The sequence below is a fragment of the Malus sylvestris genome, chromosome 10 (assembly GCF_916048215.2).
Source record: "Malus sylvestris chromosome 10, drMalSylv7.2, whole genome shotgun sequence".
In the NCBI taxonomy this organism is placed as follows: Eukaryota; Viridiplantae; Streptophyta; class Magnoliopsida; order Rosales; family Rosaceae; genus Malus; species Malus sylvestris.
This window is the reverse complement of record NC_062269.1, coordinates 35,321,472-35,347,838: the sequence shown is the minus strand read 5'-3', so window position 1 is coordinate 35,347,838 and position 26,367 is coordinate 35,321,472. Positions and strand designations below refer to the sequence as shown.

The following is a 26,367-nucleotide window of genomic DNA, read 5'->3' as shown; positions in this document are numbered from 1 at the left end:
GTATTCAATTAGAATTTTAAGATAGTATATTAAAATCCTTAGAAATCCGGGTGTATTTAATTAAGATTTTAAAGAAGTTTATAACATTTCAGGTGTATTCAATTAGAAATTGATTTTAAAGAATTTGAGAAAGTTGAGGAATTAGAGGGAATTGAGAGATTTCGTAGTGTATTTTAAACATCCACAAATCTCATCTCTTCCCGTAAGATTTCGAGGGAATTGAATCAAAATTTTATATGGAATATCTACAAATCAATTAAACTTCATAAAATCCACAGATTTATAAATCCATTAAAAAATTTTAAATTCTCAATTGAATACACCCCTTAGCTTCGCAAATGTATCAACAACAAAGTTGACGTGTTCCAATCAGATGACGAAACTAAACCGGATTTGTTAAAGTAAGAAGCTAGATGAATTTAGAAATTAGGGATCAAATTCAAATTTGAGAATCATGACTTGAAATGAATTGCAACCGGAAAGTGAAAATAGATTCAAACTAGAAGATTTTATATTTTGGTAAATGAATAAAAAAATCAGCAAAATATTTCCTCCCTAGCATCACATTGGTTTGCTATTGATTTATATGGTCTTGGGTTACTTCTCATATTGCCAATTGATTTTATGGTAGAACCTTAATTTCATCATGGTATCAGAGCAAGATTGTTCACGTGTGAAGCCCAACGGCCACACGCGCTCCACGTCACCCAGTTGTTGTCCACGTGTAGGCTTGAATATCCGCCACACGTGCAGGGACGTGTTGAGAGTTGTCCCATATCGGTGAGGAAAATGTTTGCTATGAGTTTATATGGTCTTGGGCTACTCTCCATATTACCAATTGGTTTTATGATGGAACCTCAATTTCATGTCACAAATAATCAATTCGAGCTTAAATAAATTATGAAGATTTCGCACATTATACATTATTTTTAATACAAATTTGTTAGATCCCACATTGTTTAGGGGAGTGGATTCTCTATGCCTTATATGTACATTCCCATTTCTACCTAGCACGAGACCTTTTGGAAACTCATTGGCTTCGGGTTCTATCGGAACTCCGAAGTTAAGCGAGTTCGTACTAGAGCAATCCCAACCTGAAGTTAAGGTGAGTTCGTGCGAGAGCAATCCCAAGATGGGTGACCCAGGAAGTTGCTCGTGAATTATCAGAAACAAAACCGTGAAGGCGTGATCGGTGCCCAAAGCAGATAATATTGTGCTATGGTGAAGTTAAGCCCGAGATGTGATGAGGGTCCGAACATGGATGTGACAAAATTTATTTCTCTTACACTTACAATAATAATAATTTTCTATAATGTCACGTCTTAATCAACGATATTAATTTTATATAAAATTTATTAAAAGACTATATATAATTAATATCTAAACTATTAAATTTTTGTACCAATTAATGATACATACTATGAAAGAAAAATTAAAATTAACGCCCCCAAGCACTTTTCGATATTATTAAGCTTATATTTTCGAATTAAAATTAAAAAAAAAAACACAAAAGAGAGAAAGAGAGAGAAAAAAGACGGTGGAGGAAATATAGCCTATAGGAATTGACGTTGGAACAAATTAAAAAAAAAATGAAAAATGGAACTTTGACGTCTGGTGATGCTACTGTTAGGCGAAATTCTCGAATTGCGAACAGTTTGGCCTTTCCCACCACCGTAGATGCTTCGGCAGTCTCCGCCTTGCTCCGTCGACTTCCTGCGACCACCGTCGTCTAGCTTCTCAAGTATGAATGTTCTCTTAATTTTTTCATGTTTTTAGCTATTTTCCTTTTAAATTCTGTTCGATCTACAAAAAATGATTAATTAGACTGAGAAAGAAGAAAAATTGACACTGTTTTCGCCGGTTTGTGTCTTTTACATTGACGGAAATTGGGGGATGCCATTAATTTTGCTCTTGATTTTTTAGTGATTGGCAAAGTGAGAATTTGGTATATTGTTCTAATGCACGAGACCTTGAATTTGTGCTGCATTTGAATGGTATTTTTTTGTTTGTTTGATAAAATCTGATCTTGTAGGTTATTACTATGCTGAAAATATATTGAAACAATGCTGACATTTTGATAATCGGTTGTTGTTTATCCCTGCAATTCAATCGATTTTCGACATGAGGTTGCTGTAATAGCTGTAGTAATAGTCTACTTACGTTTTTTGTGCTCTATAGCTCAATGGATTACAGTGCTGAGCGTTGTAATTAGTTTTGAGTTACTTGCAATTTCAGGGGGTATTTTCTAAACATTACCAAAAAAGGGATCTTGTAATGTTCATCGTCAAGCACTAGCCTTTTATACATGGCCAAGCCCGAACCTAGAGGTCGCACTGTCCTTGAACCACTGTCATTGTTCAACCTCTCTGACCACTCTCGTGCACGAGTTACATCACTCGCTATCTCCAAGGTCTCCGACTCACAATGTCTAATCTACCTTGGGACCCAGTTTGGAATCCTGCTTTTGCTCTCTGTAAATCCCAATGATCAATCCCCATCCGATCCTTCCAACAACCCTTCAATCCCACAAAACATTTCGTTTTTGCGAAAAGTTTTGGTTGGCAATTCCTCAGTGGAGTCTATCCAAGTGTTTGGTGAGATTGGGAAGCTCTTGGTGCTTTTGGATGGGTTTTTGTTTTTGGTTGATACGCTTCTGTTACAGCCTGTGAAAAGATTGAGTTTCTTGAGAGGAATTTCTGTCATCACAAGGAGGCTGCGAAGCAGTGAATCAGAATGCTCGAATTTGTCAGGTCTTAGTAATTCATCAGAGTATACAAGCACAAGTCAGCGGTTTTTGCAAAAGTTGGGAAGTGGGATCAGAACAAATGGCTCGAAAATGAAAGAAACTGTGCAGCAGCATATAGGCCATCATGTTTTCTCTGTTGTGATTGGAAAAAGATTGGTATTGGTAGAGCTTGTTTTGAGTAATAGAGTAGGTAAAAGTGACCAAGACATTGATGATGGGTCTTTTGTAATTCTGAAGGAAATTCAGTGTATTGATGGGGTTATGGCCATGGTATGGCTCAATGATTCAATAATTGTCAGTACGGTTAATGGATATAGTTTGTTTTCATGTGTTACCGGACAAAGTGGTGTAATATTTTCGCTACCGGATGTTTCTAGTCTGCCACGGCTTAAATTGTTGTGTAAAGAATGGAATGTACTTTTGTTGGTGGACAATGTTGGCATCATAGCTAATGCACATGGGCAGCCAGTTGGTGGTAGCTTGGTGTTCCATAGTAACCTGGATTCTATTGGGGAGATATCTTCATATGTGGTCATTGCAAGGGATGGAAAGCTGGAGTTGTATCATAAGAAAACAGGTAGATGCATTCAGATGATCACTTTTGGTGGTGAAGGGGTAGGAGGGCCTTGCATTGTTGCAGATGAGCAAGACGGAAGTGGAAAACTTCTTGTTGTTGCAACCCCCACCAAGGTATGGGAAAAAATCGATCTAGTGATTTTTTTTTTAATTATTATTAAGGGGAGGAGGGAGTTTCGAACCCGGGAGGCGTGGGTAGAAACCCAACACCCTATTCACTAGGATATTGGACAGCATGCTCAATTTAATGATTATCTATACTCTTTTAGCTTCATTGCAGACATGAACAATTAAAGATTTTGATTTCTTGTCCTTTCCATGTTGCAAATTTCTAGGTTGTTTGCTATCAGAAATTACCATCTGAAGAACAAATTAAAGATCTATTGAGAAAAAAAAACTTCAAGGAAGCCATCTCCTTGGTGGAAGATCTTGAGTGTGAGGGTGAATTATCAAAGGATATGCTCTCGTTTGTTCATGCTCAAGTGGGGTTTCTCTTGCTTTTTGACTTGCATTTTGAGGAAGCAGTGAATCACTTTTTGCAGTCTGAGACAATGCAGCCTTCTGAAGTATTTCCATTCATAATGAGAGATCCAAATCGATGGTCACTACTGGTATGATATTTTTTTGCTCATAACCAGGGGATACGGTCACATATAAATATAATATCTTCCTATATGAATAAAACTCACATATGCTGTCTCTGCCTTACTAAAAAATGAGAGGAGTGTTTCCTTTAAAATATAATTACTCGTCAAAAGGTGTAAGAAGAAAATCAGGACACGGAGTGTGATACTCATTAGAATGTCAAGGCTAATATTCTTGTTGTATTTTCTTGGGGATGTTAGATTACTAGGAAAAAATACATAGGCAATGTGTAGTTCAAGAGAAAAGATTGCATAATTATATTCAATTTATCATTTATACTATTTCTTTATGTAACAATCAATACTACATTGTGAATGCGAAGAATTGTGAAAGACTCGCACGCTTGCAATCTTAGCCTGCATTTATGCTGCATTTAGCACGAACATATGTACTTCTATTACGAGCTTGCTGATTTTCATGTTGTAGTGCTGTTAAGCTTCTGAGTTTTGTAATCATTGTATTTGAGCTTGCGTTTTCAGGTTCCTAGAAACCGCTATTGGGGTTTGCATCCTCCCCCTGCGCCTCTGGAAGATGTTGTGGATGACGGGTTGATGGCAATTCAAAGAGCAATCTTTCTTAGGAAAGCAGGTGTAGAAACTGTGGTAGATGATGCATTTCTCCTGAATCCACCAAATAGGGATAAATTGTTGGAGTCTGCCATCAAATCAATTACTAGGTGACTACATCACTTCTGGTTTTTTGTTAAATGTTTTTCTATTGTTTTCTGTTGCATCTTTTTATTTAATTTCACAACTAACTTGTACTTGGATTATAGTAACTTTTTCAATATACATTCTTGCTACAGATATTTGGAGGTTTCTCGTGAGAAAGAGTTGACTCCATCAGTGAAGGAGGGAGTTGACACCCTATTAATGTACCTCTACAGAGCTTTGAATAATGTTTATGACATGGAGAAGCTGGCATCATCAGAGAATTCTTGTGTTGTGGTATGTTTTCCCACTCTCATATATTCGTTTTACCATGCCGAAGGATTTTTGCTTTTACAACTTTCCTAAATCTGGAGTTCCTGTTTCCTTACTGCATTATTTCTAGTCTTCTTGAATTTGAAGTAAATCGGAGTATATTAAGTTATTAACTGTTAATAAAATCAAAGGCAAAACAAGTTGTGTTTTCATTATAGACCTTTTTTCATTATAGACCTGTTTATCCATTTGATTTCATCCACTTTAGGATATCTTCTTTTTTCATTTATACCATAATATGAATCAGAGAAAGTGATGTAGTGATTGTTAGGATTAGAAAAGAAGATTGATAGTTAGTGTAGTTGAATGAAAAACTAAGATGAAATTGACAAAAAATTCCCTTAATTTGGACCATAGTAAAGCTGCAAATTGTATTGCCGGGGGCCTGGGTCAGACCTGATTTGTATTTAATTGCTAAGAGACAGTTTTGGGATTTTAACCAACTAGAAAGGGCACACCATATGATGGTATCAAATGCAAGTACCATGCAACGTGTCCTCTAGTTGAAGACATTATATCAATGTTTGGTTTTGGAATAGCAACATACTTAATAGGCCTCAAGACAATGCACTGTTAGGATGTTGGCAAACAATCTTAGCATTCCCATGCATTGAAAAACAGAGGCTATTGTCTGGAGCCTGCTTGAAGGATGACTGTAGAACTTGCATGGGCGGTGCAGGAGGAGTTGGAAACTTTGTTAGATGACTCTGGGCATTTACGTACGCTTGCCTTCCTATATGCAAGTAAAGGAATTAGCTCAAAGGCTCTTGGTATCTGGCGCATCTTGGCAAGAAATTATTCTTCTGGCCTTTGGAAAGACCCCATGTTGGAGAGTGGTTCACAGGATGGTGGTACAAATATCATCTCTGGTAAGGAGACTGCTGCAGCTGAAGCATCAAAGCTTCTTGAGGAGTCATCTGATCCAAGCCTTGTTCTTCAACATCTTGGATGGGTACGTGTTAATTATCTGCAGAGTTGTTCCTTATTTATCTTGGAGGGTTTGTTTTGTTTTATTTTTGAAGTTTGAAATTTTTTGAAAGTTATGGTTTGTGCTTCGCAACTCCCTTGTTTAATTAGGAGTTGATTGGTATTGTTAGGTTGCAGATATCAACCAGGTTTTTGCAGTTCAGGTTTTGACATCAGATAAAAGAGCTAATCAACTTCCACCAGGTGGATCTTTGATCTCCCAGTAATTTTGGTTTTGATGTGTGTTTTTTTGGTTACCACTTGTGTAGAAAATGACATCCATGCAAGTATCCAGTTTTAAGGTGAGTGATGTATAAGAAGTTTACACCTTTATGTCTGTGCCATTGGCTAGCTACCCCAAGCAGTGGCGGAGCCAGAATTTCATGTGAGGAGGGGCCTCACAACATGAAAAGTTGTAGTAAATTACACATTTGGAAAACCAATCAAATTCAGTACAGAGAACTAAAAACATTGTGCAAACTCAAACACTTGAATACGAAGTAAGAGTTAAGCATGAAAGATTTGAAAATATAACAGAAGGACTAAAGAAATGACAAAGAAAAGTTGATAGCAAAAGGAGGGAAAGGGAAGTCTGCACTGAAATAAGAGAGATGGAGTGAAAAACGAGGCATGTAAAAGGAAAATAGAGTTTAGATTAAGAAGGGGCACACTTGAATTTAATGGTATTCCACTGATAAGGCGCAGCAACAACAATATGTTATTTTAGCAAGAAAAAAAGCAGGATGGGCCCAGGACTATTCTAGTCCCTTAGTAGCTCCGCCTCTGACCCCAAGCATGCATCTAGGCATTCATTTGGAAAATCCCTTTGAAGTAGGGCATCTAAACAATTCAAACTTTATTTAGCTGTATCAGCCTTTTGTATTTTGTTACTTCTTAAAAAATACAAGCCTTTTATATTAGTGTGTGTGTTATGCTGCTATCTGTATGGCATGAAAGCTAATAAATGGTTATCAATAATGCATATAAAAGTTTTAATTTACTTGAGAAATTCTTTTTACTGCAGATGAAGTTATTGCAGCTATTGATCCAAAGAAGGTAGAGATTTTTCAAAGGTATGTCAATTACATAGACCACATTACAGCCTTTTCTTGAGACTTTTAGAAAGGTAGAAAGGTATAGAATGTAGCCATGTATGCACTGGGAGACTTTCTTTGGTGTATTTAACACAATACGTTGAAATGAAGGAAAGCTTATTTATTGATATCCCCGATAAGCTACAAATATGTACATATACATGAGTCAAAATAAACACACAAGAGGGAGCCTTCACAAAGGTTGCTTAGGAGAAGTCTCAGCAGTCGGTAGAGCCCCAGAAAGAGAAGGCACCGGAGGGGGATCATTTGGAGCCTCAGTACTGGACAGAACCCTAGAAGGAGGAGGCATCAGAGGTTGATCATTTGGAGCTTCATTACGCGGTACAGCCCCAGAAGACGAAGGCAATAAATGCCTTTGGAACAAACCCACAAATCTCTGATGATCAAGTAAAACCTGACCATCAGTTTCCTTCATCTGGTCAAGCTTCCTCTTCATGTTTGTAGCATAGTCATGTGCGAGCCGGTGCAACTGTTTATTCTCATGCTTGAGCCCTCTAATCTCCTGTTTGAGACTCATCACTTCAGCCGCCAATGATTCAACTTGGCGGGTTCGAGCAAATAGGCGTTGTGCCATATTAGACACAGAACCTGCACACTGAACACTGAGAGCCAGCGAATCCTTAACAGCTAACTCATCAGACCGTTTGGACAGTAGTCTGTTATCTTTGGGAGTGAGAAGGTTCCTGGCCACCACCGCAGCGGTCATATCATTCTTCATCACGGAATCCCCAACGGTAAGAGGACCAGTTGGGGAGACGAAGGATGGGCGCCATATGTTGTCTGGAGAAGGCGGGGCTGCCTCTTCAACAAGGTTCAAGTCAAAACGACGGTCGGAGGGGCCAGACATTTTCAAAGGTGTTGAAGAGAGAAGAGGTCGGACAAATCAAGATCTTAGAAGTGCAAGAATGAAGCTTCTACTGGTGGAGATTCAAGTGTGCTTTGGAACTTAATGCCAGCCCCTATAAAAATCTGCACTCGACGGAGCTTCAGAAATCAAAGAGGCGCCTGCTCAGAAATCGAAGAGGCGTTTGCTTTCTCAAAAGTTGGGCTGCTTAGAGATCACGAGGGTTGATCTCAGAAATCGAAGAGCCGTTTGCTTTCTCAAAAGTTGGGCTGCTCAAAGACCACGAAGGCCGATCTCAGAAATCGAAGAGGCGCTTGCTTTCTCAAAAGCTGGGCTCCCTAGAGACCACGAGGGCCGATCTCAGAAATCGAAGAGGCACCTACTTTTCCAGCCTTGTCAGCACCTGTCACACGCACACTCAGCTTTGCGGAAATTATGGGCATTTTGTCAAAGACTTCTGGGGAAGTAGAAAACACATGAATCTTACTGTTCAATCACCCACTTCCCACACGCAACAATAGCTCATGGGTACCACAGATAACTTTGCCAAAGTTCTCTGCCAAAGTTGAGCACGTGAAGCTTGCAGCTCCCACTACATCGCTCTGACCAAGAAGGGTAAAAGAATAGCAAAGAAACAGCACTAACAAAGTTTAGACCCATAAATTTTGAAGGTCTAGCTACCATATTATTACCCACAAGGGTAAAGGAACAGTACCACTGCTGGATAATTGGAAAGTCCATGTATGTCAACCTCTGTGCTTCGTGGCAAGGTAGACTAGCAAACATGCCCAACCTTTACTCACATTCGAGAAAACACTCCCAATAAGATTGCTTGCTCCAAAATCGAAGAGGCACCGTCCTCCGAATCTAAAGAGCCAGACTCCCAACATGACTACTTTCTAAAAAATCGAAGAGAGGGTAAAGGAACAGTACCATTGCTGGATAATTGGAAAGTCCCTGTGTGTCAACCTCTGTGCTTCGTGGCAAGGTAGACTAGCAAACATGCCCAACCTTTACTCACATTCGAGAAAACACTCCCAACAAGATTGCTTGCTCCAAAATCGAAGAGGCACCGCCCTCCGAATCTCGAGAGCCACTCTCCCAACATGATTACTTTCTCAAAAATCGAAGAGACACTGCTCCCCGAATCTCGAGAGCCAGACCCCCAGCATGATTGCTTTCTCAAAAATCGGTGAGGCACCGTTCTCCGAATCAATCGAAGAGGCGCTCGCTTTCTCAAAAGCTGGGCTGCTCAGAGACCACGAGGGCCGATCTCAGAAATCAAAGAGGCACCTACTTTTCTAGCCTTGTCAGCACCTGTCACACGCACACTCAGCTTTGCAGAAATTATGGGCATTCTGTCGAAGACTTCTGGTGAAGTAGAAAGCACATGAATCTTACTGTTCAATCATCCACTTCCCACACGCAACAATAACTCATGGGTACCACAGATCACTTTGCCAAAGTTCTCTGCCAAAGTTGAGCACGTGAAGCTTGCAGCTCCCACTACATCGCTCTGACCAAGAAAGGTAAAAGAATAGCAAAGAAACAGCACTAACAAAGTTTAGACATATAAATTTTGAAGGTCTAGCTACCATATTATTACCCACAAGGGTAAAGGAACAGTACCACTGCTGGATAATTGGAAAGTCCCTGTGTGTCAACCTCTGTGCTTCGTGGCAAGGTAGACTAGCAAACATGCCCAACCTTTACTCACATTCGAGAAAACAGTCCCAACAAGATTGCTTGCTCCAAAATCGAAGAGGCACCGTCCTCCGAATCTCGAGAGCCAGACTCCCAACATGACTACTTTCTCAAAATCGAAGAGAGGGTAAAGGAACAGTACCATTGCTGGATAATTGGAAAGTCCCTATGTGTCAACCTTTGTGCTTCGTGGCAAGGTAGACTAGCAAACATGTCCAACCTTTACTCACATTCGAGACAACACTCCCAACAAGATTGCTTGCTCCAAAATCGAAGAGGCACCGCCCTCCGAATCTCGAGAGCCAGACTCCCAACATGATTACTTCCTCAAAAATCGAAGAGACACTGCTCTCCGAATCTCGAGAGTCAGACCCCCAACATGATTGCTTTCTCAAAAATCGAAGAGGCATCGTTCTCCGAATCTCGAGAGCCAGATACCACAGACCACTTTTTCAAAGTGCTCTGACAGAGTTAAAACATGTGAAACTGGCAGCTCCCACTACCGTGCTATGACCAAGCAGGGTAAAGGAATAGCATTACTACTTGTTGTTAGGGAGACTCCTATATATGTCGACCTCCATCCCCAACGGACAGGCAGACCTGCAAAAATGCTCAACCCTTCATCATATCTGAGAGGGCACTCCCAACAAAGCCTTTCGAAATATTCAGCTTTCTTTCCCCCCGATAATACCTCTGCAAACAAGCTATACTAGAGCAAGAATATCTCATATCATCAGGGTTAAAAGCAAGAGTATCCCATATCATGCTTTTTCCCTGTTTTTTCTTTTGGCCTTGTTTTTACCTGCAAGACAAGGAGAAAGAGAGCAATCAGTCAGCACTTGGAATCAAGCTTCCAGCCAGGAACTGACTGCCTGGAACCCCTTACTTGATTACTTACCTGACATTGCTCTCGAGTACTCATCTTCAACATCTTATGTTTCCAGGGAAGATTCCGCATCTGCTTGAGGAACAGATAGGGCAAGTGCGAAGGATACAAGGAAGCATGTGGAGACAAGCGTAACAGCACACGTGCCGATACATCCATTACTCTGTCAAAAGCAAAAGTATCCCATATCAGCAGGGTGGAACGTACTCTAGATTTGATGGACTTGTTTTGACCCTCAAATTCTTCAGTCGGCCTTATACTCTGGAGGAAACCAGAAAACCCTCCAGCTCAGTTCAAGAATAAGCCTGTGGAAAGTTACTTCTTCAAAAGCAAAAGTATCTCATATCATCTCTTCTCATTTTTCTTCTCTTTATCCTTCATGCTGCTGCAAGATGGGGAGAAGGTGAACAATCAGTCGGAGCTCTGATTGCTTACCTTGTCTGTCACCTCTTTCAGCAGACCCCCTAGCTCGGCGACTTGGGGGACTCCTACTACATGGTTTGTATCGCGCTTGACCAAGCCTGAAACTACAAGTAAGCTTCAAGTGAAATTGATACATTACCTTGTGCATCTCCACCAGTTAAAGATACCACCCCTGGATGGAGGAAGAGTACTTCCAGAGAAGATGCCACATCTACCTATGAGACAGATAAAGCAAGTCAAGACGACACCACACTCCGATACTTAGAAGTTTCGTGATTACGAGATCATTCTCCCACAATATTTCCTAATGTCATTTGTACTAAATCATTCACTCGTACTCACTAAAGGAGAGCTTGAACCTATGTACTTGTGTAAACCCTTCACAATTAATGAGAACTCTTCTATTCCGTGGACGTAGCCAATCTGGGTGAACCACGTACATCTTGTGTTTGCTTTCCTATCTCTATCCATTTATATACTTATCCACACTAATGACCGGAGCAATCTAGCGAAGATCACAAAAAGCGACCGTTTTCGTTACCTATGATCTATCTTGCAAGAGAACGGAGAATTAGATGGAGATCTCAACCATAGAATACGAGCTGGATGGAAAGAGTGCATCCGGCGTGTTGTGTGACCGTCGTAGGCCACTGAAGCTCAAGGGAAAATTTTATAAGACGGCAATAAGGCCAGCGATGTTGTATGGCAGAGAATGTTGGGTGGTGAAGCATCAACACGTAAACAAAATGGGTGTAGCGGAGATGAGGATGCTTCGTGGGATGTGTGGGCACACGAGAAAGGATTAAGATTGGGAATGAGGAAATCCGAGGTACAGTAGGAGTAGCCGAAATTGTAGGAAAGATGAGAGAAAATCGGCTCTGGTGATTTGGACATGTGCAAAGAAGGCCGACTGACGCTCCGGTTCGAAGATGTGACTACGGGACAGAGGTTCAGGGCCGAAGGGGTAGAGGAAGACCTAGGAAAACTTTGGAAGAGACTCTAAGAAAAGACTTAGAGTACTTGGATCTAACGGAGGACATGACACAAAACCGAGCGCAATGGCGTTCTAGGATTCATATAGCCGACCCCACTTAGTGGGAAAAGGCTTTGTTGTTGTTGTTGTTGTTGTTGTTGTTGTTGTACCATTATAAGTTTACAATGCAACCAAGCTAACCACCTGTGTTTTCGTTAAAGTGCTATTATCTTACTGTTCCAGCCATTTGTTTTGTCAAACGCATTTGCAATATTTAATTTTTCCTTGGTTGCCTTTACTGTGTTATGTACTTATTACTTATCAGAAAGAAAAACAGAAGTTTCTTTCTTATGTGATGTGACCTTCAATGTATAGAATTGGGTTTTACCTCTTTATGTGCATAGGTACCTTCAGTGGTTGATTGAAGACCAAGAATACAGTGACAGTCAGTTCCACACATTATATGCTCTTTCACTTGCCAAGTCAGCAATTGAAGCATTTCAAGCAGATATTGCCTCGCAAAACCTTGGTCCTGGAAGGATAGAAGAGACAAACATTTCTGATGATAGAACAAGTTTGATATTTCAAAGTTCTGTTCGGGAAAGACTGCAGATGTTTTTAGAGTCTTCAGACTTGTATGACCCAGAGGAGGTTCTAGACTTAATTGAGGGATCAGAATTGTGGTCGGAGAAGGTCTGTCATAACCATTTATGGACCTTGTCTTGAATTCTGCTTTTGAACCCTGGCTACCTGAATACACGAATTATTTACAATGTGCCATTGGACAAGTTAATTATTAAGTTGTGGTCATTAGCTGTTGGGCCAATTATAGACATTGATACTGCTACTGCTACTTTCTGAATTTCGATTTATTTAACAGGCTATTCTTTACAAGAAACTAGGGCAAGAGGCATTGGTGCTCCAAATTTTAGCCTTGTAAGTTTCATCTTGCTTTCTGAAAAATCTGCAACAATACATTAGTTGCTACTTCATCTGGGTATCATTTATAATTAATGCGGCACAAGTTCATGGTTGCTTCGATGTGGTTCCCCAATTTTGTTTTCCTGAGAATGATAAATTTCAGTATTATCTTGACAATGGGGTTTCTTTTGTGCATTTCTTAAATTTTTACACCTATCTTATTTTGTGAAGTTTCAAAAAAGTTACGTGTTCAGCAATTTTTTGCATCACATAAGGTTTATGACTAGTAGTAGTAGTAAAATCTTATGGTATAGGGTTTAGGTAAAGAAATTGTTCCACATAGTATTTAAGTAACTGAGCTTTGGGGGTTTCCCTTCCCCAGCCCCATCCCCCACCCCCCACCCCCGAATTATATCTTTTTACATTATGCGGTGTCGAATATGCTTCAGTTATGGGGTTTCATATTAAGTTGAGAAGTGTTGGCCTATGGTCTAACTTAGGGTAACCTTGCTTTTTAAGTTTCGTGTGAACTAACATACAGTCACTTTTTAGGAAGCTGGAAAACAGTGAAGCTGCTGAGCAATATTGTGCTGAGATTGGGAGACCTGATGTCTATATGCAGTTGGTTCTCTCTCTCTCTCTCCACATTCACAAGCACACAAAACACCCATAAACACACATGCAAACTATGCCTATGATGTATTTAAAATTGCTTCTCAATTTTCCTTTTTGTTTGTGCTGTGAGAACTCAGGTTACTTGATATGTATTTGGATCCGCAAGATGGTAAGGAGCCTATGTTTAAAGCTGCTGTTCGCCTACTCCACAATCATGGGGAATCATTGGATCCTTTGCAAGTTTTAGAGGTATCAGACTCTCTCTCTCTCTCTCTCTCTCTCTCTCTCTGAGATTTCTGGGAAATTGGTGGGGAGCGGAGAAAACTGAAGTTTGCACAATTGGACATACATTTTTGTTTGGTTACTTCTACATTATTAGCAAGATTCTAATTTTGGGGACTCAAGAGTCTTAAGATGTTTCTCATTTTCTGTGCAAAATTCTGGTTTGATGTTGCAGAGATTGTCCCCAGATATGCCTCTTCAACTTGCTTCTGAGACTATATTAAGAATGTTGAGAGCTCGACTTCATCATCACCGTCAAGGAAGGGTAAGTTTTGTGTTTGAGATTTTTGTCATTCTTCCTTAAGATCGTGAAATATTCATTCATTGGTTTATTTTTTTTATTTTTTATTTTTTATTTTCGTGGGTATTGAGCTATGTTCTCCATATCAGATTTTTGTCATTCTTCCTTAAGATCGTGAAATATTCATTCATTGGTTTTTATTTTTATTTTTTTGTTTGTTTGTTTGGGTGGGTATTGAGCTATGTTCTCCATATCATAAGTAAATTAGTGAATCTATTTTTTCTTAAGTTGCTTACACATAGCATGCCACTGAAGCTCAACCATAGAATATAAGCTGGATGGATGAAGTGGAAGAGTGCATCCGGCGTGTTGTGTGACCGTCGTATGCCACTGAAGCTCAAGGGAAAATTTTATAGGACAATAATAAGGCCGGCGATGCTGTATGGCACAGAATGTTGAGCGGTGAAGCATCGACACGTACACAAAATGGGTGTAGCGGAGATGAGGATGCTTCGTTGGATGTGTGGGCACACGAGATAGGATAAGATTAGGAATGAGGATATCCGAGATAAAGTAGGAGTAGCCGAAATTGAAGGAAAGATGAGAGAAAATCGGTTACGGTGGTTTGGACATGTGCAAAGAAGGCCTACTGACTCTCCAGTTCAAAGATGTGACTACGGGACAGAGGTTCAGGGCCGAAGGGGTAGAGGAAGACCTAGGAAAACTTTGGAAGAGACCCTAAGAAAAGACTTAGAGTACTTGGATCTAACGGAGGACATGACACAAAACCGAGCGCAATGGCGTTCTAGGATTCATATAGCCGACCCCACTTAGTGGGAAAAGGCTTTGTTGTTGTTGTTGTTGTTGTTTGCTTGCACGTAGCATCTCCATGTTTCGTGCTTTTCATTCCTTATCTTGAGCCAATACATTAATTGCTTTTCAGATTGTGCACAATCTGTCACGTGCTTTAGATACAGATGCAAGTTTAGCAATATTGGAGGAAAAGTCAAGGCATGTGCAGATCAATGATGAAAGCCTTTGTGATTCTTGCCATGCACGCCTTGGAACTAAACTATTTGCTATGTACCCGGATGACACCATAGTCTGTTACAAGGTTAGTAATGTTGACCTTTCATTACGCACAGAGGATGATTTTTTTCTTTTAATCTTGATAGTCCCACCTTTCATAACTTATTACTAACGCCTTACCAGACAGCCCCACGTCTGTTTTCGATCATATATTTTTCAATTTTCTGTTGGCAGAAAAATCTGGTATTGTACTTTTTCTAAGATGTCTCATATGGTTCGCTGTTGAGACACAGGAAAATACATGCAATTTGTGTGAGTATGAACTATTATCTAGATCCTCTCCCTCGGTATTTATAACGGATAATACTCTTAAATATCATGACAATGGCTTGAACCGCTCCATACTCTACTAAGAAAGGAAAATATAGGCGAACCAGTATGGTGACCTGTTACATGCAACAAGATTGTACAACCTTCCAGTTTCAAATGTTCAGCTTTAATGCAAAGAAAAAAAAAAAATTCTTAAGCAGATTTATATCTAGTGGTCACCCTATGTTAATTGATCATGGCTAGTAATAAGGTTTTTCTAAATTAACATCCTTTCTTGTGCAGTGTTTCCGTCGTCAGGGTGAGTCTACATCAGTCACTGGTCGCAACTTTAAACAAGATGTCCTAGTGAAACCAGGTTGGCTTGTGACCCGGTAATCCAAATGGTGATGCGATTATGAAACTGAAGATTGAGGCTGGTCTGCGCCTCTGAGTTTTTTCTTTGAGGGTCAGGATCAGGTTTTTAGCAACTCAAAAGTCATCTCCAGGCCCCAATTTCGTAGTTCATTGTTCGGTAAAGGATGCTCCATAGCATGCCATTATTCGTTTCTCATGGAATACATGTGTTTCTTTGAATCATCATCACGCCCACCATTGTGATAGGGAAAAACTTAAAGCATGATATCATGGTTACCAGGATCTGTTGTGATCCGAATCTCCAGAGGAACGCGTAGTTTAGAAGTTTGAGATCCGGCTAATCCATTTCTGCCCAGAATCAGGAATAACACTGCGAGTTTGCAAAGCATGAGTCGAAATGACCAAGAGTTTGCCACATAGTGGAGGGATCAGCATTCTTCATTGCTCAGTTCTGTAGATATGCTGAACATAAACTTCCTTCTACACTGATAAAAATGTTGTTACATTCAGAGAATTTTGACAAATATTTGTAATGTGACGGTATCTATATCGGATGGCTGATAACGGAGGAGGGATGTTGATGTTAGACGCTTATACGTTGTGCATTGTTATTACTTACAAAGGGAATTTCCAAGTTATAAGTTGGGAGTTGTTTTATGATGTTTGGTAAATTCGAACAGGTTAAAAATGTGGTCCGGTTTTCTCAACTTGTTTATATTTAAGACAAAAAAGGAAATAAAAGAGACTTGAATATATCTTGAATATGAGTGTTTTCCCTTATAAATATTTGGATCAAGTTAATGGAAAGCACTGAAACCCACACAAGTCATAAAGTCATGGTAGACTTTCTCATTATCTGCATATGATTTTAAGAGTAGGATAGATTGAGAGAAAATCTAAATCAATCCCCAACCAATTACAATCATCCAACTCAGCCTCCTTACTCCCTCCACCCTATCCACTCTCCCTCCTCTCTCCTCCACCACCAGTCTCTATTCCTCCAAGATTCTAAAAACCTGCCCTCCACACTCACTTCCAAGTTCTCCTTCCTCTGTGCTCCTCCTCACAAACCCTAAACAAAAATAGAGGAAAAAAACCATGTCTCTCACAATTCCCACAAACCTTTCAAAACCCATGTTTCAGCCAAAACTTAGCTCCCCATTGGCCACAAAGCTGCCAAGAACCGTGGTCTTCTGCTCTGCCTCCCCAAACCCTAACCCTACCCCAGAGAAAATATCGACTGCATCGCCCATGCAGGCTTTCTCCACTGCACTCGCACTCTCCTCCATCCTCATTGGCTCAGCCCCCATGCCTGCAGTTGCTGACATCTCGGGACTCACCCCATGCAAAGACTCCAAGCAGTTCGCCAAGCGTGAGAAGCAGCAGATCAAAAAACTCGAGTCCTCACTGAAGCTCTATGCACCCGACAGTGCACCCGCCCTAGCCATCAAGGCCACCATAGAGAAGACTCAGAGGAGGTTTTCCAACTATGGCAAGCAGGGTTTGCTTTGTGGGTCGGATGGGCTCCCCCATTTGATTGTCAGCGGTGACCAGAGGCACTGGGGTGAGTTTATCACGCCTGGTATTTTGTTCCTGTACATTGCTGGGTGGATTGGGTGGGTTGGGAGGAGCTACTTGATTGCCATTAGGGATGATAAGAAGCCGACGCAGAAGGAGATCATCATTGATGTGCCTTTGGCTACTAGCTTGGTTTTCAGAGGCTTCAGCTGGCCTGTGGCTGCTTACAGAGAGTTAGTGAATGGTGAACTTGTTGCCAAGGACGTTTGAGCTTCTTTTTCTTATTTGTTTTTAATTTCTTTGTATAATTTGTAAAATTACTTGGAATTAATGTACCAAATGCTTGTGTTTGAAACTGATCCCACTTAACATTTCTATTTCTATTTCTATTTGTGCTATACCTAAGCATAGTTTAGTAGTACCCTCATATGGTAGTATGATACTCATTTGTCATTTGAAAATACTTGGAAGTCATTTCAAATCACAGTTTGGGGTGTGTGTACAAACTTATTTTTTTTGTTATTTTAGTGAGTTGCTTTTGCAAACATGTAGATTGTAATTTGTAGGTAAGTAATAATGATTTACATGAAAATCTGTAGATTAATTGTGCAAATGATATAGGGATGAACATACTTCAACAAGGTGATGCCATTTAGCCTCAATATTGTGTGTAGAGTAAACAATTCACAATTAATCCTCAATAATCAACGGTGTGGTTATATGCAGACAATTCAAGAACTTTTATGATACAAAATCTTCAAGAAAAAAGACTAAACATAGTAATTTTCATTGGTTAGGTAATTGTCTATCACGTAACAGTTAGTTTGTGACGCTTGTCAGTACGCATATTGAATGTAGAAAAATTCATATAAAAATCCTAGAAAAGGTTGTGGTTATATGCTTTGAGTGATATTTGAAGCCCCCAATTCCGAAGTTCCCAACAACAATGATTCCATCTATAATTTTGTCGAAGAAATGTGCATAAAGCATAAGTGTTTATGTCCTAATATGATGTACACAATTATAAGTACTCCACTCAAGCATTTTCGTTCACTTGTCAAAAGGGGATTCTTAGACAAAACCGCACAAATAAATCAATCACATCAAGCAATTGGAAAAAAGGAGAGAGGATCCTCATTCGGAAAAAAGCAATCCCCTCCATTGGACCAAAAAATAAAACATGCATGCACTTCAGAAAACATTAAAGAGTCGTTTCTCTGGTGTGGAAAAAGTTTACGGGGAGGAGAGGTTATCCCATTTTAGGATCAGGACATGTATTATAATTTTTTTGAAGAATTACAAAGGGGTCTCAGCCTCTTTTTTGTTTTTTTTACAGATCACCCATCAAGAGTGATTACCTGTGGCGGGATTTAAACTTAAGCTTTGATCTAACAAAAAGAACGATCCTTACTAACTCAACCGACTCTCATCGGCATAAAAGAGTCGTTTTCCAAAACAGAAATGCAGCAAATGGTCAAATATTTAGGCAAAAATAGGTGGAATTTTACTATGATTACCAATAATATTCCATACATTACTGCTCCACAATCTGCAAATCCTACTACAATCCTCTTTCAAATTTCGTTCCCACTGTATTCCCCAAACCATCAATATGTTTGGTGGATTCACACATCCAAAGTCAACCAGTCACTGGGAGCAAATATAAAAAGTCCCACAAGCCAATATATGATTACCCAATATATATAAATAAGTTAAACTAATATTTACAATCTAGTTACTAATGGAAAAATCCATCTCAAACTCAAGCGGGCGAATCGCCTTGGTCACTGTCATCGTCACCATCACCGCCACCGCTTTTACTGTTGTAACCGTCACTAGGTTTACCCCCGGTGTACATTTAAGGACTACATAAGTAGTAAAGCAAATATTAGGCATGAATACCAAAACTAATTACTCTCTAGATTATAGTAGAGTAAACATTAGAAATTAATTAAGCTTAGCATGACCACATGGACTCTCCCAATCCCAAGCTGGTATGGTCCACCATCATATCCATGTCGAAAACGGGCCGGGTCTGAGAACCCATGAACTTAGATGGGGGTGACCCACTATTACTTGGGCTAGCTGGACTTAACCCATGGCTAGAGAATGATGCAGTCTGACGCACCCTGAGGTGCACCACCTCTGCCTGAGCTAGAGCCAGTTGGGTTTGAAGCACATCAATCTGTTGTTGTAAAGACGAAATTGCCCCAACACAACCATAAACTGGGTCTCTCACCCTGGCATTTGCTTCATACACCATGCTACTTACTGCATCTCCTCTTTGGTGCTCTGGCAGCTCCTGCAATTATCACAATTAAACTTGATCTTAACTTTTGACCACGAAGGAAAGTTGGCGCTAGTTATGATGAAAACTTACATGCAACCGAGATACCATGGTGACAATATTTCAAACTAATCATACTGTGAGTGACTGACATGGATACCGTACAACTGAGTAAGTTACCCTTTTAAAGAGCCTTCAAAACTTGTAACCCTAGTCCCGAATGAAAGGCCAAAGGTCGTACAAGACATGTTTTGGCTTGATGTAATGATCACACCACTCTATGATCCTTGCAAAATCCAAATCATGCGTCATCAGCCATGCTCTTATTCATTCGGCTGAACATAATAAATGGCCCCAAATTAAGTTATGACACTTATTATTTTTTATTTTTTAAAAAGTAACAGATAACTGGTGGCAAGCTATGGTTATCTATCCATTCCAGGGCTGAAAAACTTGCTTAGGCATTTCATCCTCCTCCTGATCACAAGTCTAGCTTTCACACCAGCAGTGAGTTTCGAACTCAAGATCTTAAAATTTTAATTTGAAAGAAGTCTCGCAATTCACCCTTTACCACCGAGCAACCAGCTCGTGGTTAAGTTATGACACTTTATTGGTTGCCTGTCTATATCTATGAGGCATCATGTCTCACTAAAAAGAACTGAAAAGAAAAAAAGATAGAAGATAGTGATTTTTACATTTTTATTTTTTTCATTTTGCACTTTTCTCGTTGTTTCTATTCCAATTCTATTTCGATTTATTCAATATAAAATGTTAGACGAAAAAAATACAGACTCGCCAATTAAAACTCTACGAGTAAAGATTCTCTTTGGCCTGTCTACGGAGGATAACACCCAAGCAGAAAAGAGAGAGTATTCAAGGATCCAAAAATTACTTCTCAAATAAAAAATAAAAAAAACCAACTTTTGTTTTTATTGGATTTTGGCATCTTTTCTTTATCACATTTCATGGACTTAAAATAGAAAAGTAGATCCCCAAATGATATATTTCTGTTATTTTTTTACATGAATAAAATAATAAGAAGCAAGAAACAGCTTCACGTGATCAAGTAAAACAGCTTTAGAAGAAGTTTGTAGAAAAATACAAAATAGATTTTTATTTTTTTCTCAATGGAAAGTGAAAAAGGTGAGTTGGTGTTGGTGCAGCAAGCAATGAGTGTTGTGTATCCATAAATTGACTTCATTGCCCCTTTTATCAGATTCCAAAGTCTTGTTAACCGTTGAGCAATTTTGGCTCCTCTTGGACCCGAACAGTAAAATGCCTATCTGAAAACACCCTAGTGAGAGTGAACACTTAGCAGTGCTTTTCAAATATGAACACTTGCCAATTGACCAATATGAACATTTATCAGTATGGCCGAAAAGGTTTTGGAAGCAAACTTTGGTGTAGATCGACAACATATGCAAACTACCTTCAAAGGATAATGGTAATTTATACAAATATCATGCATGTTCTCTCGTCGTTGAGCTTATTTTATGTTTATGTTATCGATCTGTGAAATTGAAATCACTGGTCAAAGTTGCTATTTCTTAATTTGTAGTACGAATTCGCAGTTCCGCAGCATAATAAGCTTGATATTCACACAACAAATTAACTTACTTTCCGAACCTACCCTTTCCATGTCTTTGAGAAGGAAGAGAGTAGAAACTAGAGAGATCATGATTAGTGGTAGGAATTACCTGCAACATCTTGTTGACATTGCTGGCACCAAACACTTTGTGAACATTAGCAAACTTTTGGGGCTCATCCGCAGGAAAATAGGGAGCAAACACACAATCCTGGGCGCACCTCCTTCTGAGAAGCTTGCATGCTGCACAGGGCGAGGGTGCACCTTGTTTCCTGCTGCCGCCGTTCTCCTTCATGCTTGCCGCGTGTCTGATCTTCGTTGGACGAACACAATCCCCAACAGCGGGCAGTAACCTTAGTTGTGTAGGGTAACACAATTTTGCCTTGAAAGAGAAGGACGAAGCCCTATTTTATGAGTGTGAAGTAGAAGCTGATGAGAGACAAAACAAAGAGGTAGCTAGTTTAGTTGAAAGAAGCAAAAACAGCAGAGAGCAGAAGAGTGGAGACTGAAAGTAGAAGGATAAGGAGGGATGTGAGGTGGGGATGGTGGGCATAATATAACAAGAAAAGGAAGCATTGCATCTGGGGTGGGTCCTACTTGAAAACCCTTTAGATTTTGGTCGACCAAAATCTTCAATCCTTGGCATGACTCATTATTTGGCGCCATTTTAAACTTACTTTTTCTCATTAGGTAACATACTATGGAGGTGGATTGTTTGCTCTCCTATTTTCATATTCTTCTCATTCTTTATTGTTTTATATGGTCACGGTTAAGTCACATCAATATTTTATATTTTTATTACTTTTTATTTTATTATTTTTATAAAGAAATTAATATAAAATATTGACATAACTTAACCGTGATCACACAAACATGAAATGATAGAAAGAGTATGGAAATAAGAGGGCAGACAATCCACCTCCAACATATTATAACATGCATATGCTTAATTTTGTAATGTACACTAATGCAATTAGCAACCATGAAAAATTAATATTTGCGTGGAGGGCAACTCAAAGCTTGTCACGCTGTTTTAGGTCCTGCAGTTTCATAGAGCTAAAATCTACTAACAAGTTTTCATTAATGTTTTAAAAATGCATGTGTTTATAGAGGTAAATTTGACGATAATATTATGATAGGTCACTCTCGAATGACTCTTATTTTTTTTCTGGATTGTCTAATTTGTTTTGTGGCTCGAAATGGTTACATTTTTAATTGCATGGGTCTGGGGTGCGAGAGAGAAATAAATTACAAAGAGGATTTTTTACAGACCTTTATACAAGTCAAATTTCAACCTCATAGAGGAGTTTTAATTTGTAATTTTAAAGTTTTGATTGTATTAGCATCATATTATCAATGAAATGAAAAACTGAATTTAATTCAATATTATCGGGTTGGTGTTATGATTCGGTTGGTACCATTGAGATCTGCCCATATGTCAATGGGCACTACTCCCTTTTGTGAAAGTGAAGCATGCCAAGTGATGCAATTTGGTATGGTTTGCAATTATATAGATAATATATTTGTTTTTATATATTTATTTCTTTTTTAACACTAAAAAAAAGTGGACCTTGAAACCATAAGGTCTATAGGGTAAGGAAAATGTTATTCAGGCACCTATTTTTATATTTTACATATCTTTATTAATTTTTTGGTTCTTGATATTTTTTAATTCATGCGATGAAACGGCCGGAAACTGAGAAAGTGTGTGAAAAGTAAAAATATGAGTGTGGATAACAATACCCTATATTAATATTTAGGACGATGTCATGGAGATCAAATTTTTAAACCAATTGAAAATAATCATATTAATCAACACTTAACTAATAATCGAATCATCAACATCTATATCATTTGATTTACAAAATTTAATTTAAAAATTTGATCTATTTAGCCGTATCCCAATATTTATATACCAACTCTCTTACTCAATCTTAATCATAATGCATAAAATATATGGACATGTATATATACACACACATAAGCACACACTTGACATATTTACAGTTGAGGATCCAATGAATGAACAGAAGCATCCATATGCCTTGCACGTCACACTCTTCGACTTCTAACTTTATCTGTAGCACGATGGGGCAGCAAAACCAAAGGTTCAGGATTCTCTCTATGGAGAGGATCCTCCTGTTCAATTTTTATTCAACGGTTATAAATAAGGAGTTCCTCTAAAAGTTATAATAATATAAAAATTGAACGGTCCAATAGACCTGATCAGGAGGATCCTCTCCATCTGCCCAGGAGAAGATCCTGATCCAAAACGAAAAACTGATGATGGGTGTGAACCCGTGGACTTCAAAACTTTGAATATACTGCTATGCCACTTAGGAAGAAAAAAAATCTTATTGTTTTCATAGAGAGATGAGAAGACATATTTAGATCATGTTAAATATGAATTATCAAAATTTAATTTGAAAAAAAAAAGTACTACAGTTTTATATTATATTACTCCCTACTACTACAGTTTTTTCAAAATTTATTTCATTTCAAGGGGTGTGTTAAAATATTATTTTATATTATATTACTCCCCACTGCTACAGTTTTTAAGGAAAAAAAAAGTAATTTAAAGTTGTATCATGCTGGTGAATTATGGATCCCACACATTAAATAATAAAATTGACTTCATTTGTTCGCTGTAAAAAAAAAAAAAAAAACCGCTAAAAATTAAGGAGTCAAATTACTAAGCTATCATGTCAAGTATTGCATCTCCCTTCGAGAAAACCTTGATGTCTTTTAACTTTAGTTTACTTATCTGACATCTTTTTTAAGATGCTCTTGGAGGATTAGAGCATTTCTAAAGAATATTTTAAAATATCCAAATAAGCAACGATAAAAAAAGATGGCAGTAATATTTTTCAATTAAGAAGCTAAATCTGATGTGACATAACATGAAATACATTTGCCACCTTTACTACCAAATTTGACATTAGCTTCAATTTTTTTTAAATTAATTGTTAAATGCTTTTTTTATTGATTTAAACCCTTGCCTTTAAATTTTTTTCATTACCAATGCACTGTTGAAGTATTTTTATACCTTTTAATTCATTTTCTTTCATTCACCAATGCATAGAAAATAAATATAAATTTCTATTCTATGTTTAAAATTGACATATCGGATGGATAGCAAAATTTTAAATGATGTCAAAGTACCACATAAACTATCAAATTTAAATTTTACGTTTAAAATTTGACATGTTCTTTGAAGATGTTCTTATGACTTCAAACTGTGGATTAATATTAGATTTGCATACATCAGAAAAATCTAGTATTCCAAATCTTTTTTTTCTTTTTTTTTTTTGGGGGGCCAAATCTTTTCTTTTTTAGATGGTATATAGAGATGGTCTTTTAAAGTTAAAGAAGGGAAATTTCTTGACACTCCCCTCTAAAAAGTTGGAAAGGTGACACTTCGGTCCAATTTCTACAAAAAATATTTTAGCAAAATGGTTAACCATCTCGGCTTAAAACCGATTAGTGGATTCCAATTACAATAAAGCAGAACCAATTAGTGAGCATTTGTTACTTTCCAATGTTCAGGGGATAATTTGGATTGCAAATTTTACTGCTCCTGAATGTACAATTCGTCCCATGTATGTACCTCAGTCCTTGTCTTTAATAAAAGGAAAAAGAAAAAGTATATTGGCCTCTAAAACGAGTGCCTCTTTTTTTTTTTTCAGACAAAATAATTAAGTCCAAAACAAAAGAGTCTAATCCATACTTTTGAAGTCTTTGATAAGTTTTCCTTTTTGTTTAATTTTCAAAAGATAAGTCATTTGAAGCATATTCAAAAGAGATGTTAAAAATCCTACGTAGATTATTTTGATAAAAAAAAAAAGTGATTGTCTAGTTTTAACAAAGATGTCAAAAATTATACGGTGTACAATTTAGTGATATTCCTCTTCATCGGTGTGTGAATGATGTTATCCTTAGTTTATTTTCCTGCCCCAATCTTAGTATTAATTTATCGTTGTATAAAATCAAAACAAAGAGAGATTATAATAAATAGGGCCATGTGTAACATTAACACAAAAAAGTATGTAATTCTTCATATTTCTAACCCACTAGCATTTTGCCAAACACTTGTGTCTTCTCCCTTTGTATAGTTACACAAAATAATATTTGAAAATCCCAATTTTGGTTATTTATAATCACACACACACACACACACAAACTAAATAACCCAGTTGCCGTATTTTTTTTTCTTTCGTTTTTGTTTTTAACATAGCTATGTGAATTTTTGGAGTAATAAGTAATTGCCGTTGACTTATGGCATGAGGATCAAAGTGCACCCACACTCCTGATTATACTGGGACGCAATATGATTACCAACTAGAAAACCTTACATTAGTTCAAATCATTACACTAACCGTACAACAGAAGTTAAACTGTAAATCATATTGAATCATGAGGAGAAATAACCCTGCAGAAAATTTTCATGCGCATAATAGTATTGTTTGAATCAACATGATCATTTAAATTTTAAATATTGACTGGTCCATGAATTTTTCTTAAGGAAATCAGATATTAGGCTACACTATGTGTAAATTAAATTCATGGAAACACAATTGTGTACTTGCATCCATGCCTATTACCTGCAATATGATTCACACAATTTAATTAGATTGAAACTAGACGTGCTGATCTAAATTAACACCAATTAACATGTGCATTCATGGAGTGTGATGCATTATATATACAAATTACAAACAAATAAGATCTTGTGCGCTTTAATCAATTACGTTATTAGGCGTAGTGTATGACTTATTTTTGTTGGTTAGGTTTCGGTCAGGTGCATTCATAATTCAACAACTCCATATGTCTAGCATGTTGTATTAGTCTTCATTTCTTTTGTCAAGGTTGAGGTTAGGTGCTGCATATTGGAAATTTAAACAATTTCCAAGTCCAAATTGGGTCCATATGTCTAGTGTGAACTTTTGAACTAAAGGTATTAATGTTTGATAAACTATTTGGAAACAAGCAATAAGGGTTTAAGGTTTGGAAAACACCAATTTCCAACTTTAAATTCAAATAAATAGATGTCATTTCTAAGATATTGACTATGTTTCAAGTCCAAGAAAAAAATAGACTACAAAATATTAGTTAGAGGAGATTAGAAATCACTACTGAATGGAATTATTGACAAATCATTTATACATGTCTTTGTAATGATCTTGTGGTGCATTATGTTTAAGTGATCACGAACGGTCATTTTACGATAGAACTCTGGAACACCAGAAACTTGAGAGATACTCTTGATCTCCAATTGAATAATATGTTAAGATGATAAAAATACAACCCTAAAATTTAATGAAATACTCTAAGCAAACCCTAGTTG

General features: G+C 38.0%; 3 protein-coding genes across 4 annotated transcripts; 2 read left to right on the top strand and 1 right to left on the bottom strand.

The window, feature by feature from the left end:
• The first annotated feature begins 1,564 nt into the window (after nucleotides 1-1,564).
• Nucleotides 1,565-16,274, top strand: LOC126587942 (vacuolar sorting protein 3-like). 2 transcript variants are annotated; one of them, XM_050253052.1, is made up of 15 exons: nucleotides 1,566-1,741; nucleotides 2,236-3,436; nucleotides 3,658-3,933; nucleotides 4,447-4,643; nucleotides 4,773-4,914; nucleotides 5,630-5,902; nucleotides 6,048-6,120; nucleotides 6,941-6,989; nucleotides 12,266-12,554; nucleotides 12,742-12,797; nucleotides 13,335-13,403; nucleotides 13,535-13,646; nucleotides 13,855-13,944; nucleotides 14,864-15,034; nucleotides 15,562-16,274. In XM_050253052.1, exons 2-15 carry the CDS (start codon nucleotides 2,306-2,308, stop codon nucleotides 15,652-15,654), a joined length of 3,021 nt encoding a protein of 1,006 aa, XP_050109009.1. In that variant the 5' UTR covers nucleotides 1,566-1,741; nucleotides 2,236-2,305; the 3' UTR covers nucleotides 15,655-16,274. The 2 variants fall into 2 exon arrangements, with proteins under 2 accessions (XP_050109010.1, XP_050109009.1); XM_050253053.1 differs by lacking the exons at nucleotides 13,855-13,944; nucleotides 14,864-15,034; nucleotides 15,562-16,274 and having other exon boundaries at nucleotides 1,565-1,741; nucleotides 13,335-13,407; nucleotides 13,535-13,643.
• Nucleotides 16,275-16,611: 337 nt separating this feature from the next.
• Nucleotides 16,612-17,506, top strand: LOC126587967 (photosystem I reaction center subunit III, chloroplastic-like). Its single transcript, XM_050253085.1, has one exon. It carries the CDS (start codon nucleotides 16,732-16,734, stop codon nucleotides 17,419-17,421), a length of 690 nt encoding a protein of 229 aa, XP_050109042.1. The 5' UTR covers nucleotides 16,612-16,731; the 3' UTR covers nucleotides 17,422-17,506.
• A 1,126-nt stretch (nucleotides 17,507-18,632) lies between these two features.
• LOC126587971 (LOB domain-containing protein 4-like) lies at nucleotides 18,633-21,553 on the bottom strand. The gene is made up of 2 exons (XM_050253089.1): nucleotides 21,136-21,553; nucleotides 18,633-19,453 (listed from the first exon to the last, which is right to left on the bottom strand). Exons 1-2 carry the CDS (start codon nucleotides 21,316-21,318, stop codon nucleotides 19,109-19,111), a joined length of 528 nt encoding a protein of 175 aa, XP_050109046.1. The 5' UTR covers nucleotides 21,319-21,553; the 3' UTR covers nucleotides 18,633-19,108.
• Nucleotides 21,554-26,367: the final 4,814 nt, after the last annotated feature.